This window comes from Taeniopygia guttata, chromosome 1 (assembly GCF_048771995.1).
Source record: "Taeniopygia guttata chromosome 1, bTaeGut7.mat, whole genome shotgun sequence".
Taxonomy (NCBI): domain Eukaryota; kingdom Metazoa; phylum Chordata; class Aves; order Passeriformes; family Estrildidae; genus Taeniopygia; species Taeniopygia guttata.
The window spans coordinates 54569951-54588756 of record NC_133024.1 but is presented as its reverse complement, the minus strand read 5'-3'; the positions used below and the strand labels follow the sequence as shown (position 1 = coordinate 54588756).

Below are 18806 nucleotides of genomic sequence, written 5' to 3'. Positions count from 1 at the left end.
GGCATTTTTAACTGGTTAGATATTTGCAAACTTTTTGATCAAGAGTTACTAAGTGAAACTTTACGCATTTTCCATGCTAGAGCTTGTATGTTTTAAGGTACGTGGGCAAGGACCAACAGAAGGCAAAAGCAGTGGACACATAATGAGATGCGCTACATCATCATCTTTGTAACACCATTTTGAACAGATACAAGTAGCAACATCACACTTCTCAACATAAAAGAAAAGTTACAGAAACATTTGATGCATAAGAGATTTTGGACAAGATTTTAACCATATCAACAGACTTCTGTCTTGGAATGTTATGCAAAAATATTCTAAGGCTTCAATATATCTTTGAGATAAGTATCTTGAGACAAGTACATCAGTTACCAAACTAAATGACAAGTAAAGTTATTATAGCATCTGTGGCATTAAGATCAGAGAGAGCAAAGAAAATCAGTAGCAAAAATTTGGTACAAGTGTTCCACTCTAGTCAGAGCAAGAATTGACTATGAGACATTCATAAAGAGAGACTTACAGAAATATAAAGACTCTAATTCTTCCAGTTCAAAATTGAAAAGAAAGTTTTTGGTTAACATAGAAATAGATCATAAGATCTAACTCACAGATAGTTGCAGAACATGCAAAAGCAGAAAATTAATATAGCATAAACACAAAAGAGCTCAGCATGGATGATGGGGCTTTTCTGTGTCACATCAAACCAATAGGCAATGAGGAAGAGCATACTCTACAGGAATAATTACATAGGTAAGACCCAGGAAGACAAAGAATGCAACAAAAGCAAAAGGGAGGGTAACATCACTGGAAGTGAAGTAGTAGTCATCAGTAGCAAAAACCATCTTGCATCTTGACTAGAAAGCAACTTCCCTTCCTGCTTTTAAGATCAGAAGTCTATGGAAAGCATGGGGAGATGAAGCCAGACTTCATACTGAAGTGATTAGACTGGAATTGTAAAAAAATACTATTATATGAGACTCGTCTTTTCAAGCAACATCTTTCACAGAATACTGATGAAAGGCAAAATGCCCACTCCTAAAAATGAGTTAGCCAGTAGCTTCTCCATGCCCCCACATCTTCACTATAAAGTGCATAACCTAAGACACAAGCCATTGTATTTGCAGATGGTTCACATACAGACTTGAAACGGGTGTAGAGGGAAGACACTTTGCCTGAAATAATGGATTTCAACCCATGAATCAGTGAATAGAGAACAAATTTGGTTTAAGACAGCTGTGCCCTAAATTCCCTTTCCAGTATCTCCTGAAAAATCTCAGTCCCTTCTTTACAGTCTGTACTCCCCAAGTGTCTCCTCTTCCTTCTCCTGCTACACACAGCAGCCACAACAGAAGTCCTGGTCAGGGCAGAACTACCATGAAATATCACATGCAGTCCCAGAGGTCTGTAGAAACAGACAGCCCTTATTCAGGGAGAAGAGCCTAGTCCTCCTTGAAAAGAGATATTTCCCTTGTTCCCATTTTTAGTTTATGTTTTAGTTTTAAGTTTCTTTTGAATGTATAGTAAATGTTTTGCATCATTATACATTACACTGTAACATTAATATTCCCCATCTTAACCAAATCCTATACCACTCATCCTAGAGGAGGAAAGCACATCTTGGAATATATTTGATCAGACAGAACATTTAAGACAAATTGAGATAATAAGATTATAAAGACATTTAAAGATGTGTCAAACTTTAAATTACTTTAAATAATTTAAAACAATGCAGTCTAAAAAGAAGATTCACATACATTAATAAAAGGGAATTCACAAGATTTGCACAGTAGTAGAGTGTGGATATTCTACATATGCTTCCCTTTTGAATTATACATTGATAGTGCTTCAGAAAAGTTAATACTTCTCAGTATTCCATACAGGCAAATAATTTCATGGTCCACAGAAAGCACTATACAGAAAGAATAGAAATTTCATTGCTTGTGTGTAATGAAATCTACCACTGATGCTGCTGGCGATCCAAGTGCATAGAGGAGGAAATGGCAAAAAAAAAGGTCAATAATCTTCCATGTTACACCAAAACATTTTAAATGAGGCTAACCAACAGGCTATAGCTAAGCTTAGCTTTGATACAGTTTTACTCGAGTTTAAAGCAGGTTTGACCTTGCATCTTTTCTAATTTTTTGTATTTATTTTATCAATGGATACATATAGATGCACACAGGAACAGTGCTCTAGGACAGTAAGAAAAATATCTGTATGAGCCAAAATTAAGCAACCATCAAGGAAGAATGACAAGGTTTTATTGGTTTATTTCACAGGTTGACTATTATTCCACTGAGAGCCCATGAAATAAGAAAGTGATTTTATGCCTACACCATGGCCCTGAAAAATGAAAGTTACACAGAAATCCACAATACAAACTTTCTGGCTCATCACACTTTCTAATCAGGTCCCTAGAAAGTAAATCTTTTTGTGCTCTGATTTTGATCTTTGTGATGACTTCTTATACCATCCTCCATAACAAAAGAGCTTATATTGAACTTACACACGATAATGCAGGAATCAATGGGTTACTGCTAGAATAATTTTTGGCACTACACCTTATCAAGATATCACCTACTAACAGAGCTGCTATGCATGCAGGAATAAAAGGTGTTACTTCACTGCCACCCTGCCTCCCTCATCTCTCCCTTAATTAACACATCAAATCACCTATTCCTATATCAAGAAATTCCTCAAAAATTAAATCCAGCACATGCATGTAAAAAAAAACATTATCACTGTAAGGGATGGCCTTAGTAACAGCACTGAAAATGGCCCTTGTGATGGCCCTGCTCCTTCACCTGCTCCACTCTCTCCAACCTCCTTGTTCTCCTTGACTGCTTTTGCTAAATCTTTTTTGAAGGGTTACTTTCATATACATTTCTTCTGCTTGTGTACAGGGGCAAGTGACACCAGCATATGTTTTTGTCTCTGCTTCAGTGGCACTGTTGTCATCAGGCTTGAACTAACCACAGTGTCTGTCACGGTGGCTGGAGCAGCTGCAGGGGTTGGTGTCTCGCTGTCGGATTCAGAGACCTTCTTTCCCTCCTGAGAGCACTGGGCAGTGCTGGGCATGGCTCAGTAGGCCTGGGCCAGGCCCCAACACATTGCAGTGGTTTGGGTCCTCCTGGGTTGCTAGGGTGACAGCACACCTTTTCCAAGGCCAAAACTTTTACTAGTTTTTCTGGATTATGCACTTGCTAGGGGTAAAGTGCAAGCACAGACCACTGCCCTAGACACCAGCCCATACAGTCCCACACACTCCTCCACTCCAAACTATCCATCTTTTGGGCATATGTCCAGGTGATGTTCCTAATTAAAAGTCTGATCTTAAGCAAGACCTGAACCATACGCAATAACATGCTGGCTCCAAGAAAAAGGATCATGTTGGTTTCAAGGGTATTCAAAGATTATTCAAAATCTTTAAAATTCCCAAAGGCTACTGTAAGCCGTCTGGAGGAGAAGGAATGAAAGGGGGAAGGAAGAAAGATGCAGAAAGGTATTGTTACAGGTTCAGTAGGATGCCTGCACACAAAAAACTCAAGACAGAGTCAGAATAGCAAAGCAAGCCAATTTTATTAGTCGTGTTAGCAATAAATACATACCAACCCCTGGATGTTGGAGAAGATGCTGAGCAGGAGAAGGAGGTAGAGCATAGCTCCTGACTGGGAGAGGCAGGAGGTCAGCACACCTTCAGGGCATCCCCCTGATAAAAACAGTGTGCATCATGTCATCCTCTCTCCTCCACTCTTATACCTCCCCCTCAGGAGTGGCCAGTTTCAACATCATCTCACATGGGGCCAGTGTATGAGAATAACTCTCAACAGCCCATGATCACACCTCCTTGCCAACAACAGCTTTATTATTCCCCTTTCAAAGAATTAATTCCACTGATACAGTTTCATTTCTGAAGGTTAGTTCTACCAACTAACAATAAATTCTTCTTCTACATTATCTTGCTGACATGCACAATCACAGACCAAATAGGTCAGGCCTTAGACCAGTCTTTGGTCCCTGACAAAGGTATTTTCCTCATAGGTTGCCTTCCCGAGGACACAACTTCTGATACCTTATCATGAAAACATAGCATTACAGAATTATTATGGTTTAACCTAAAATACATTACTAGAACTACTGAACAACCTTTCTTCTTTCACTCCCAGTCTCATGAAGAGACACACACATTCACATATATATAAAAATAAATAAATAAATAAATAAATAAATATATATATATATATATATATATATGGGCCATCAAGATACTGATGGTGATCACTAAGCACAGTCTTAGCAGAGTTCTGATATGAAATATATACGGGTATAAAATATTCCGTTCCTGAGTGAAAGCATAAAGCCAAGAGTATTGCTTATAGTTTTTTGCTCTTTTTCCGTGTGTTCCCGCTCTGCCTTATAGATATGTAGGACAAAAAGTACTGCCACCCTTTAACTTCAAGTTAACGTTTTTGACTGCCTGCTATTTATATACTCAGTAAACACATTTTTTCACATCTAGAAAATCTGCTCAAGGGCTACAGAATAACTCAGTCTCCCAGACATTTTGCCAGTCATTTTAGTCACAGAAGCCAACAGCTCAGTCATGAAAGTCTGCTGTAGAACCCTGATGCTGACAAAGGCTTAGGGGAATATTAACAACATAGGAAAGAACAAAAGGAGAATACAAAGTGGAACAAATCCTGTGTCTTCACTTGAAATAATTATTATTCTTACTGGATAGGGAACCGACACTATGAACTGGGTTGCAAAAATTCATTTCAGTATCTTCAGAACTTAAAGCAACCAGCAGAAATACTTCTCAAAAGATCAAAGAAGTTACTTCCAATACTCTGAGTCAAAGACCTCTTAACATATTTTTCCTCCTTGAAGCTCCAGAAGATTAAAAAATATATTCTTTCTCTGACAGTCAAATTGCTCTACAAGATTAACTTCTTAGTATGTGAGAAATTCCACTGCTAGCAGTAGAGCTTTTAGGAAGAGTAAGACTTGCATAAACCAAGATACACAGAAGAATCCCTTTGATAAAATTACTTCTTATTCCTAATAAACTCAATCTCAGAGATTATTTTACCAATCTAAAATGTATAGTATTTAGACCTGTGCACAATCACATCCTAAATGTGTAGACAATATTTCACTCTGAATCTTATTTCTCTATATACTGAAAATTATACAGCCTTTCTAATCTTTAAAGCAGTTGCTATGAAATCAGTATAATTTGATGTTCTAACAAATTTTAGCATGCTTTTCTTTTTTGTCTCCATAAGATATCTTTTAATAAAATTCTGTTAATATGCAGGTTTAGTTAACCTTTCTGAGTCTTACTGTCCCCCCTCTGCCAACACTGAGTCAGGCATGCCAGTAAACTGCATCTCAGAAAGTGGAAGATCACCCCAACAGGCAGGAGGGGACATAAGAGACCCCTGCTTGGGGTGCCAGGTGAATCCCCTCCCAACCTACCAAGGGAGCTGTCCCAGTAAATCTGTTGTTTGTGAGCAGAGAAGGACTAGTGGGTGAAATGGTGTGCACAGTGGCCATTTTGGGCAGTGGAAGCACACAATTGTTAAAGTTCTCAATTCTGAATAAAGTAAGGATGGGCACCAGCAGAACCGCCACTTTGGGCTTCTGGCAGGCAGACTTTAGAGTTTTTAAGACATGGATTGACAAAGTCCCTTGGGAATTAATTCTGATGAGTAAAGAAGTCCAGGAAGGCTGAGCATACTTTAATAAGGAAAATTTTAAAGATACAGAAACAGGCTGTCCCCATATGCTCTAAGAAAACCCAGTGGAGAAAAAGACCAGCCTGGCTAAACAGAGAACATTAGGCTGAAACTCAGGGCTCAGAGATGAAAAGAAAAAGACAGAGAAAAAGAAAAAAAAAAGAAAGAAAAAGAAAGAAAAAAGAAAAAGAAAAAAGAAAAAAAAAGAAAGAAACACTGTATTAAGCATGACACTGAATATACTTAAGGTGGTTTGAACAAGCATTAATGAATTCCACAAGCAAATGTTACTTTGTTAAACATTTTATTTTAAGCTAGCCATGCAGCCTAAGTAACTTTAATAGTAAACATGCAATCACAGATATCTTAACTATACTGCATGTAGATTGCCACAATTACCTGTGTCAGGCTCATTTAGCTGTGATTAGAGCATACTTCAAAGACATCCATACATTTTTGCTACTCATACTGATCATGTTACAGATAATTACCAGTTCAGTGAAACTTTGCCAATTAACTAAATTATCCTCAAAGTTAAGATAGTTTCTTGTATTAGTAAGGTTATTTCTATTGCATTAGCAGTAAGGTTATTTGCTTAACCCAGCCAAAGCAAAACTTAAGTTGTCTTACCACATCATCTGTCAGTGTCTTGATATTTAAGTGCTGTAAATCAAACGGGAAAGCAGACGTCAAAATTGTTCAGTTAAAAAAAAAAAAAAAGCTCAGTTATAGTTTTTTTATTCAAAATCACATGCAAGCTAAACAGTGTTGAATCCTGACACTTGAATAAACCAAGTTCTTGGCAAGTTGTAACTTGCTGGTTTATAACACACAGCAAATTATACAGATTTTAAAAAATCTTCCATTTGATCTTCCAACGGAACATCAAAAGACTATGAACTAAGCACAGCTTGAAACAAGTTGTGTTTTATTATATTTCATAACTAAATTATGCTTTAGAGCTAAATATATGACCTGCTCAAAATTCAGCTACTGGACATGTGTCTTCTCAAGATGGCTGTGGGGACACCAACAACAAATAATCCAGAGATTTCAAACTCAAGAGAAGAACATAGAGCTCCTCAAAAGTTAAAAACTATCCATCAAGCTGCAACACTCAAAGTACTCACATTGTTGAACAGTCTCAAATAATGCCCCTGCAGCAAGCAGAACATGAACCTGTGAGCAGAAACTGAACTAAGCATTTAATAACAGTAGCATCCAAAAAAAAATCTGATCAAGATAACTCAAAACAGCAGTTTCTGAACCAACACTTGCTGCGCTTGCTCTCCACAAACACAGCAAGTGCTAGGATGTACAGCTCTTCCACAAAACCAAAGAGCAGCACAGCACATTGGCAACTGATGAGTCAGTGTTGCAGGGATCCCATGTATCATTTTTATGAATGTCGGAATCTGTGGGTATTGATGATTCCAAGATTGTAGAAAGTCTCCGTCTTTCTGCCCCGTTGCCAAAGAAGAAGCCATAATTCATCTGTGCTGTTTTCAAGGTTGTTTATTCTTGCTTATCTCTAACATGTTCTGCTGCCCTGCCACAGGTCTGTCCTGCAGGGCAGTGTGCGGGGCTCTGCCCCTCAGTGGGATGTTACAAACATTATATACCAGAAACTACGTGTACTATATTTACAATAATGTGCCAATATCTATCATCTACGTTAAACAGCGTGTCCCCAGCCTAAACCAATAGAAAAATGCCAACACTACAGTGAAACATGGAGGGCATGAAGAAGGAGGAAAAGGACAAGTCAGACCCATTTTCCTCCATCTTGTCCCCTCTGAACGCCTAATCTAGAAACCTAAAATTTTACTTTTGCACCCGTGCCACACTTAATTATTACTCTTATCAAACACTCAGAGCTTGTAATTCATCCTGTAAGATTGAAAACTCTTTTCCATGGACAGAGATCAGAGACAGTGTCTCCGGGGGCTCTGTACAGGGGGGTTTCTGACCCCTGCCAGGGTCCCAGACCTGCCAGGGCAGCCAGAGGGAAGCCCTGGATTCCCACATATGAAGAGATTGAGAACAGACTTGGCAGGAAAATGTCAAGAATGTGAAGTCACATACTTAGTGAGATAGACTCTTACCCTTCTCTTAGACTCCCCTAGTGTACACAGCTTGGCAACAGCTATAGCAACTGTCAACAACTATATCCTAATTAACCAGATTTGGAAACTCTTCACCTAGTCAACCATAATTGGCTATCACTCTCTACAACCTGAAAGGAGATTATAGCAAGGTAAGGGTCAGCCTCTTCTCCCAGTTAACAAGCAATAGGACGAGAGGAAATGGCCTCAAATTGCACCACTGGAAGTTAGCTTGGATATTAGGAAAAATTTATTCACTGAAAGGGTAGCCAGGCATTGGAGCAGGCTACCCAGGGAAGTGTAGAATCAACATCCCTGAAAGCATTCAAATGGCATGCAGAGATGCAACACTTGGTTTGGCAGTGAAAGTGGTGGTGCTAGGTTAATGATGATGATCTCAGAGGCTTCCAACTTTAATGGTTCTATGACTGTGACAATTAATTCTGACATCTTCTCTGGCTCATCCCTCAGAATTTAAGAACAATTGTGTTAAGTCAAACATTATCACACAATTGCTCTAGTCTGAATAGTGTCAAGAAACTGATGAATGGTTATGAAGTTAAAAATAGAAGAAAAATGAGGTGCAAGGAAATAGAGTATTCAGTGACATACTACACTCTATCAAAAATTTGTTAAAAAAGGTGCTAGGTTACTACTGAACCTTTATGACAATTCCATTCCATGTTCTAATAAGTGAGGATTTGTAATAAATGAAAACAACAACTATGCCAATCTGGCCAGGAGACTGAAGATCTGTATCCCAGTCGTCTCACTGTGTTCTCCTGCCACAGGGGTAGATCAGACTTTTGCCCCACACACTGCTATGGAACTGGGGCTTATAACTTGCTTTTCCCATTCTGCTAAATATCTACATAGACAGTAAAAGTCTTAACTGGTGTCATTTACAAAAGGTCATGACTTTGCATTTAGAAAGGTTTGGTATAATACTTCTATCCTTAAGTGAGCAAAACCGCAAGAGAAAACACTAACATATGGTCTGACACTGCAACTAGCTAGAGAAAATTTATTCCTTTTTCATACAGATGACTTCAATCACTAAGCCTTAAGCAATGCACAGATAACATCATGGAGCTCCCCTAACATGGGAAGAGATTACATAATCTATTTAGAATGAAAACCACATGCATTCTATGCTTTGAGTAGAAATTCAAGATTCATGTCAAATTCACGCACACTCCACTAAAAAATGCAGGAAAGCAAGAACATAAGGTTCATTTACACTTAAGAACATATGTTGGATGTTTTGAAACTGCTTCATACAAGACACCATCATCATGCAGGTAACCAGGCAATTTCAGATTCAGGTTATGTTCTTTGAAAAAGATAGAAGTTAGTGGGATAGTTCAAGCTAGTATTTTATTTTTCTTTTAAGCCATGAAATTCAGCAGTGCAATTTACTATGATAACAAGTGAAAAGTTTCTCATTTTCTATATCAGAACACATTACAGACCCAAGTCATCTGACTAATTAGTGAAAAAAGACTACCACACAACCAATTAGGGATACCATCATGGTATAACAAACTCAACATACATATATGAGCCTTCTCTCAAAGTCTTCATCGTACTGGATACCTAGAGTATGGAAGTCTAAAAAATATCAGCATTTCTTTCATAAAAAGTTGTGGAGTCTAGTTTGAAGGCAAATGCTAAAAGCAGGTTCTTAAGTAAGAATCTACCTAACCAGCACCAAATATCAACACTGGTGATATATTTAGAGACTTTATAAAGGAGAAGAAATTCCATGCAAACTACAGCCTAATGTTCAGTCCTTTCAGCACTCTAAAGGCTGAATTACTTGCTGTAAGACACCTCTAAACACTTACTTAGTAAACTTTATGTTATAATGCTTCTCAGTCAGAGGAGTTAGTTAAAATAGAACTGGGGTTCTCTTTTTCCCCTCTCCCTCACCAAGTCCTTCTCTTCTGAAGGACAAAAGTAAAGTCAGTTGACAGCTTCACTGGTCTTCTATAGCATTCAAGGATACAGAGATGTGGAACATTACCTGTGGTCTTAACAACAACAACCACAACAAAGAATCTTACCACACTGGATCTTTTAATGGCATTGCATATAGAGGACTGCTGTGACTCAAGAACAAGAACATATTTTTATTCTTGACAGGCCAAACAAAACAAACACATTTCTAGTAAGGGGAAAACTAACTAGATTAGGAGTCAGATAAATACCAGGTAGAGGCTAGAGTGCTTTACTACCACAGGGATATATTTCTATTTCCAGGCTCAGATACATCAGTTCACAAAAGATACATTCTGCTCAACTGAACAGCTTGCCTTAAACACAGGCCCACAAGTGAATAAATATGACTTAAGTAATATTCCTATAATATTCAGTCACTGCTAAAAACATTAAGTGGTTTTACAGAATACTGCTTCACAATGGATGGAAATATTTCTGTGCTATTCTGAGCCTTCCATGAACTACTCCACAGTAACAAAATTATTGAGTTGAAAGCATAGGAGCTATGTACAAGTATTCCTCTAGTCTATCATGTAGAAAGTAGATATGCAAAACTGAAAAACAAATTATCAGTATTTTAAGTATGATGACGTGTTTTCTAGTCAGAGATATATGAAAGCACAAAGAGATTAGAGTCAATTAGGATGGTTCAGGAAAGATTTATCAGTAGCACCTACAGTGAGAAAAGCAGAAGAAACACCATTGCTTAGTTTTCAGCTATAAAAACACTTTAATAAACTAAATTTTAAAACTGCACTCCTCAGTGTACCTTAGTTTTTAGTCTAGGACAAGGAGGAAGAGGTCATTTTGTTTTGAAATTGAGCAGAAGCAGTTCACTTAAAGCTAAATCCAATGAGAAAGAAATACACAGGTGTATCATTTTTGAAGAAAGCAAGCAATCTGACACAATTACCCCTTACGGGAGATTATGCCCCTCAGGCATACTGCTGAATAACCAGTGTCATAAGACAGAAGATATCCACTGTACCAAGTGCAGCATGTGGTACAGTGTTCTTGATGAGCTGGCAAAACTACAAGGATAGTGGGAGTCTTAAACAGAAGCTGAAAGGTACAAGAGGATGCAAGGGCTGAGTTCCACAACACAAGCACAGCAACAAGATAGAAAGAGTACTGTGTCTCTTGAAAAGATCACAAATGATGAAGACACGTGTGATGGAACTTTCACACCACTCAGCTAAAGGAAGCCAAACACTATTTGGCTTCATCTACATTCACAGTAAAGAATCTTATTGTCATACTGATGCCTGAAAACTAGGCAAGAAAGCAGTACTCCATAGCATAAGGCCTATAGAGCAGGTATATTTTATTCAACACCAGGAATAAGGGGGATAGCTCCACCACAGACTCACTCTTCCATTCTTTGCACAGTACAAGCTTTTATACTTTTTCTACTTAATGTGCACATTATACTTTCCTAACCTTCATATTGTAACATATTTTCTAATTACATGATTATGAAAGCCCTTGTAGCACATGTGCAGTTTCTGCACAAGGTGGTCATCAGCTTCCTGGTGGTGGTTTTGGATGAAGGCTGAGAAGTCTTCCTTGGGTATGAACTTTTCACCTGTCTCTGTGCATGCTCTATAAGCTTGTCTGATGAAACAGACACTGGTTAGCTTTTTGCAGTTAGCTTGTCTGCTAAATTTGCTGATTTCTAAAAGGTGCTTCATTCACATACCCTGTTACAAAGTAACTACTTCTTTCCACATAGCTACAGCTTTTTGCATAGCTCAAGCATTATCTCGTTGCCTCAGCATCAAAAGAAAGAGAGGAGAGGGGTGAACCAGGGAGGGTGATGGGGCAACATTATCTTGTTGCCCAGGTATCAATATGCAAGATGATGCATCCAAACAGCAGTACATACTTGAAGTTCATCTGCTAGATAGAAAGTAATAACTTGAGAGATTGCCTGTATAATTACCCAGTCAAGTCCAGGTAGAGACCGTGAAGCAAAGCAAAGCAATGACAAATCCCACTTAATTGGATCAACAGTACTAGTTCGATCTTGTGTGTCTTTACATCTATTTCCCTATCTTTACATATGCACATTTATGGACAAATTCTCTCTAGGTGTGGTACAAGCAATTCAGGCAAACAGGATTAGAATTCAGGAGAATGACATTACACATAGGACTCTGATCCCATGTCTTCAGCATTTTTTCCACCAGCACTACAGGTCAGTGTGGCCTGGAACCAATGAAGACAAGCCTAGTACAATAGTAAGTGTAGTCTGTATCATCTAAGAGTTTTGGCACTCCAACAAAACAGGCAGCATCTACATTCTCCACAAGTGGTCTTTTCACCATGGCATAAGCACAATGCTCATCTGTTGCTCAATGCACAATGCTCATGATGTTGCTCATCAAACTTTCTGAATGAAAGCAGATTGTTTAAACATAGATTGTTTGGTACTTGAACTCAGATCATGCCTGGCAGAGATGGGCATTGTTAGTATGACAGAAAGACCAACAAAATATGATTTTTTGATCATAAATGGAAGTAGAAGACAGAAAAGCATAGTGCCATACACCCCTGCCAATATGAGAGGGGTTTTAGGCATGCCACATAACAGGATGTCAGGCAATTAAACAACAATTTTAACATGAATGTCCTCCACCACCTTGAAGTACTTCAATTTACAAAAAAAAAAATTAAAACCCCACAGTCCCAATCTTTTGGGATATTCATTTTGCCTTTTTTACAGACAAAAACAAAGAAACAAACCCACATATAACACCCCCTCCAAATCACCATGCACATGTATAGACTCTTTAATAAATTACAAAGAACTTCCAGTCTGCATGTGGCTATGAGGAAAAAAAATGGAAAAAAGGAGGGCTTAAGCAAGATGACTTTTAGAAGAACCAGCTAACTTATGCCTGAACACTGAAACAAGACAAACGAAGACTAGGGATGTTCATATAATTACATAATCAACTCTGCACCTTCATAAATTCAAAAGTGAGCAAGAATGCATTGCCATTAATATTATCACCAAAACCAGATTCAACACTAGCTGTTTTTTCCCCCAAAGGATATTCTCCAGCAGAAACAGAAGTAGAAGGCCAAATCAACGACTGAAGGAAACCTGTACACTCAGAGAAAAGTTAATTGGATGATTACAGAAAATGCTATCACTTTAGGATCTCCTTTGTGACAATATTCCCTCAGTAATTTTGCTCAGTCTGAAAATCCAATTTACAAACTCTACACCATTTCTTGCTTTTAATTTCCAATATACTACTTCAGCATTTAGATAATGGCTTTATCGCACACTCTGTCTCTGCTGCTTGAAAAGCAGTCTGAAAAGCAATCAGGAGCAAAATACCTTAACATACAGGTTCTACACAGCGATATTCTTTAGGCATTGATGAGTTAAACTCAAAATTGGTGCTTACAGGTAAGATCATATAACAAAGTGCTAGAACACAACACTAAAATTTAGTATCATAACCCACAGTGTTAATTCATGCCAACAAAAATAACAGCATGAAGAATTTACAATTTTACAAAGCTGCAATAAAGTGTTTTAGGTAACATCTGTTCAGCAATCATTTCTTTAAAAGACTAATTTAGATTCAAGGTCTTACACTGCAGCATAACTGCAGCAATAATTCAGTCACTTTGTAATTAAAGATATTGACACAGATTGGTCTTACCTTTCTACTCTATGCCAGAGAAATGGAAGTGCTTTTCCTCTTAACTACATCTTTCTTTGATTTATAGACACTGTTAAATGCAACTGTTAATTTGTCTATTTTTAACAGATTGGTGTAAACAAACCCTTCTTGACTCATAAATTTCATAGAGAACTTAATCAAGAACATACCCTGAAAGTCACTGAAGTCAGGTCAATGGTAAACTGAAATTAATAGAAACACCTCTTATTTGATCTAGAAATTGAAGTTGATCTTTTGAAGACCAGTGTCTACAATATGGAGTATCTGTAAAGTGCAGTTGGAAGTCACATAATATAGCACTCACTGCAATGATTTCCAAACATTTCTAAGGTGAGGGGGGGAATCAAGGAGAGGAAGTGGCAAACAATTGCTTTTTACCCCACCCTGCCCTCGCAGATTTCAGAAGTTTCTTGCTAAGTCAATGTATATACAGAGAACAGGTAAAATATCTGCCATCCTTCGGTAGATTTCCTCTTTTTACAAGGTCCTAAACCACAAGGGGGTTAAGCATGAGCTTTCAATAAGCTGAAGTACCACAGTACCACAGAAATTCTTTTACCCTTTTAATAGCCCCACTCTTCTAAAAACTTGGACCTGTTGAACAAAGTCATGCTGGTATGTGCTTCAAAATGAACCATCACTCCTTCAAAAAAAGTATGTAAAATGATTCTGCAAAAGAACTGAGACAACTGAGGCTTAAAACTCATTCACTTCTGAGAAGCTAGTTTATTCAAAAAGAGTCCTTGAAGGCCTCATTTGGCAGGGCTAAGCAGTTATAGTGGCTGATTCCAATGCCTCTTTCTCCCCGCTCCACACCTCATATGCAGTGGGTTTTTAAAAACAGTATTTTCCTCAGTTAAAAAAAGAAATTTTCTTTAGAAGGGAGAAAAAAGAGGAGGTGCATGTTAATGATGTCACCTTTGTTAATGTGCAATCCAATTTCACCTCAAGGTTTGTCAGGGAATCAAATTATTTTTCAGATTAGCATATCTACTATGACAGATCAATATGCTCCATTGACTGGAAGGGTCCAACCTGGAACTTATTTTCAAGCCTTGAACACTGAGAGATATTACACTCGCATAATCTGTATTACTTAAGGTCAATAAATCTAACAGCTACTTTAATTTGACAAATGTACACAGATAGAAATATAACTGAGATAAATGAGGTATGGCACTCTTAAGTACCCGAAACAGAAAAAAGGGCATAAACTAAATCTAAGACTGGATTACAGAGAGCCCAAAGGCATGAGAGCCAGGCTTTACACATTCTGACACAAAACTAATTTAACTATTAAAATTACATTGAAGATGTATTACAGAAAGAGTAAGATGCAAAGAAGTCAAGTTGGAAAATACCTCTAAGATCATCAAGTCCCAACCATAAACTAAACACTGCCAAGTCCATCAATAAACCATGTCTTTAAGTGCCACATTCTACACATCTTTTCAGCACCTTACAAGATGGTGACTCAACCACTTCTCTGGGCAGCCTCTTGCAGAGCTTGACCACCCTTTCAGCGAAGAAAGTTCACTTAATACCCAATCTAAACCTGGTGCAACTTGAGGCCCATTCCTCCTGTTCTGTCACTTGTTACTTTGGAGAGGACACTGACCTCCACCTCACTACAGCCTCCTTCTAATTGTAGAGAGCAATAAGGTCAGCCAGTGAGTTAATGGCATACTTAGAATACAATCCATGTTCAATCCATAATTCTTCAGTCTCTATCAACATCCAAGGATAAAATCTTTGCTTTAAGACATTATTTGAAGATGAAAAATAGGACTATCGTTAGGGTGAAATGCTTTTGAAAATTGCAGTTTGACAAAACATTCTCATGAATTAAGGATATTCTCATATACCCCTGCTTAAAGAGAAACTGGGCAGGGGAATAGGAAGAGACAAAATTTAAAAAAAAAATCAAAATCCACGCCTACCTACAAGACAATTATATACCCTATAAAACTGAGTTGGCGTACATGTGTGTGGGGCAAGGAGCTGGTTGGGCCTTGCCATGGTGAGGTGATGCCCTGCTCTGCACAACACCCCACTCCTGGGGCCTGTATCCCAGCCCCACACTGGCTGCCAGTCCCTGGCACAGAGGAGGCAATGCTGCACACCTGGCATCTGGAGCCCCTAACCCAGCTCCTGAGTGGCCAAACAAACAGAAGTCCCACCTGGGGGAAGGGCCCCAGAAGGCCAAGGGGTATTTAAAGCTGGACACAAGGCAAGCACATGTCTTGACCCTACCTCCTCTTGAAATTTCTATCAGCTGAGCACTGCTGGAACCCAGCAGCTGATAGCTATATGTTCCTTTTTTATGTCTTTTTTTCTTCCTCTCCTTTTTCTCCTTTAAAATCAAACAGCCTTGAAGTTTGCAAAGTTGAATGGGCTAAGTTAATGCTTTGAGATGTATTTTATGTTGATTGAATGTTGCACTAAACCTTTTGCCAAAGATCTTTGATTTTCTGAGGTTGCCAGTAGTCTTTTTTGTGGTTTTGATCTCTTGAGAATATCTTGTTGCTATTTGTCCTGTACATCTAACTCAGAATACAGGAACAACCATGAGCCCTTTTGAAAGCCTCATCAAGTGAGGGGCCTTACATGTGTCCAGCCATGTCACCCGCATGACTAAAACACACATGTCCCCAGTGGATACACAGCCACTTATGAAGCCAAGCAAATAGCTCTTGGTCAGTTTCATATATGCCTTTTCTAACATGCAGGAAAAGGCACAGGGACATGGCTCAAACAGCAGTCTCTGCAGCCACAATACAAAAAGATTGCAGCAAATAGGAATATTCCAGGAGCAAGTTATGACCTTCCAGAACAGGTCTGGCCAGCCTGTTTGATACTGCTTATTGGCTAACTTTTCTGAACCTGTGCACAGGTGCCAGACACTCAAATACTGAATGCTATATAAATACACCTTAGAATCAAGAGTCTAAGGTAAGTGTTATGGTATCTCTCTTGCAATTATGTAATAAATACATTTTAGAGCAGGTGGGCTCAGGAACAGCTGAACAAAGATCAACATGCATCACCTAAATATGAGCATGGGGTGCTTTTCCTCTGCATGTGGCAGATACTCCCTGAAAGGAGGTTGTATCCAAATGGGTTCAGCCCCTTCTCCCAGGCAACCAATGACAAGATAAGAAGACACAGTCTCAAACTACACCATGGGACATTTAGGCTGGACACAGTGAGGAATTTCTTCACAGAAAGGGTGATTAGACATTGGAATGGGCTGCCCAGGGAGGTGATGGAGTCACCATCCTCAAAAGTGTTTAAAGAAAGACTCAACATGGCACTTGGTGCCATGGTCTAGTTGACATGGTGGTGTTCAGTCATAGACTGGACTCAATGATTCCAGGGGTCTTTTCCAACCCAATTGATTCTGTGGATACAAGGCCTGTAGAATATATATTGGTCCCAACTCTAATGCTTGGAATTTTCATCATGTCCAAAAAAAACTGGACATTTCTGGGTGCACTTTGGTTAGCGCTCATCTTGCAGACACATTGTCTCATGAACAGTTATAAGCCATCTTGAGTTTCCCAATTTCTTGATCTGCAGTGTAAAAGCAGGCCTACAGAAGAGAACTTTACTATGTCCTTTAAATTTGAAGACCATTTTTACACTGTAGAGTTATATAACTAAAGTTTAAAAAAAAACAAAAAAAACAACAAAACAAACACTGCAGTCCTATTAGAAGTGACACCTTTTAAGAGCTGGAAGTCTGTTGTACTCCCCTTGCAACCACAGCTGTCGCTCAGCAAGTAAAGGAAATGAACCCTTGTGATGAACTTGCTGTATCCTCTCACGAACAAGCAAGAGGCGAGCTGGACAAGGCGGGATGAGCCTTCGAAGCCCGGCTGAACTGGACGGCGCCAAGCATTGCCACTCAGTGTCCCGATCTCGGGGGGCCCCAGGCCGGGGCCGGCGAGTGGCAGGCGGGGAAGTCACCGCGCGGCCGGGCCCCCTCGGCACGGCCCAGCCAGGCCCCGCTCCTCGGGCACCCCCGCCGCGGGACCGGCTCGTACTTACGAATTTAGGCTTCCTGCTGTCCGCCGCCTCCTCGGGGCCCCCGGCGCTCCCGGTTCCCGGCGGGCCCTTCCGACGGAGCCCCTTGTTCTCCCGCCCGCCTCGACCCGGCGGCGACGACGGGGCGCAGTACCGCGCCCGCGGCGGCTCCATGGCCGCGCACGGGCGAGGAAGGGCGACGGGCAGGGGGGAGCGCTGCCCACGATCGGGCCCAGCGGCCCCGGCCGAGCTGGGCGCCGGCGATTAGCGCGGCTTAGCTGGGCTCGGGCAGGCAGGGCGCTCGGGGGGAGGAGCGGGGCTCAGCGCTAAAGCCGCGGCCTGGCCACAGCGCAGGATTTAGCGAGGAGCAGCGCTAATCCCGCCACGCCCGCGCCGCGCGGGGCCGCGCGCTCCCAACGGCCGCGGCGGCGGAGCGCGGCAACGTCCCGCGGTCCGAACCGTCCCGCCACCGCCGGCGCCGCCCCCGCCCGCCCGCCGCGCCCAACCCGCGGCCAATCCGCGCCGGCGCGGCCGCAGCGGCCCCTCCCGGTTGGCGGGAGCGGTGCCCGTCTCCGGTGAGTCAGCGGCTCGCGCCGCGCCCCGCCCCGCCCCGCCCCGCCCCGCCGGAGCGCGCCGGCCCCGCGGGGAACGGGACGGTCCCGCAGGGCTGAGGGAGCGCCGCCTCCGAGGTGCACACGCCCACACAGAGGAAGGGAGAGTTTGTTTCCTTACCGTGCAAATCCCGTCTTCCCTGCATCCCGTCTGTTCGGGATCTGGTCACGGGGCGTGTCCCTCACCTCTTTGGCCTAGGATGCCGATTTCCAACAAGTGGCTTTGTTAAAAATTCCGACTCCGTACCCCAAGCGGTTGTTTAACAAGTGAAAAGTGGTTCATCTATTTCTACATGACCTTTTCAGATAAGTAGAGCACTGACGTTGACATGTAAATATACATTGTTTTATAGAATCGTAGAATCATCGGATCTGGAAGAGACCTTTATGATCATCCAGTCCAAAAATCCAAACCATCTCTTAAAACACCCCCAGGGATGGTGACTCCATCACCTCCCCAAGCAACCTATTCCAATGCCTGCCCATCTGAACAGTGAAAATAATTTTCTAATATCTAATCTGAATCTCCCCTGTCTCAATTTTAGGCCATTTCCTCTGGTCTCCACTGCAGCCACAGTAGTGACTGGTCCTTACCTCCGTTAGAACCTCTTCTCTGGTAGC

The 18806-nt window shown here is 40.7% G+C and overlaps 1 protein-coding gene across 4 annotated transcripts in view; it reads right to left on the bottom strand.

Annotated features, from left to right (window-relative positions):
• Positions 1-18109, bottom strand: part of DIAPH3 (diaphanous related formin 3) — a 198346-nt gene extending 180237 nt beyond the window's left edge. For 3 of the 4 annotated variants that reach the window (XM_030271637.4, XM_072928486.1, XM_030271643.4), the window contains exons 1-2: positions 17599-18109; positions 6372-6404 (exon numbers count right to left, since the gene is read on the bottom strand). In XM_030271637.4, the coding sequence (XP_030127497.4) occupies positions 6372-6404; positions 17599-17748 (183 nt within the window). In that variant the 5' untranslated portion in view covers positions 17749-18109. The remainder of the gene's footprint in view (positions 1-6371; positions 6405-17598) is intronic. The other variant, XM_030271652.4, reaches the window with a different exon arrangement.
• Between the last annotated feature and the right edge of the window lie 697 nt (positions 18110-18806).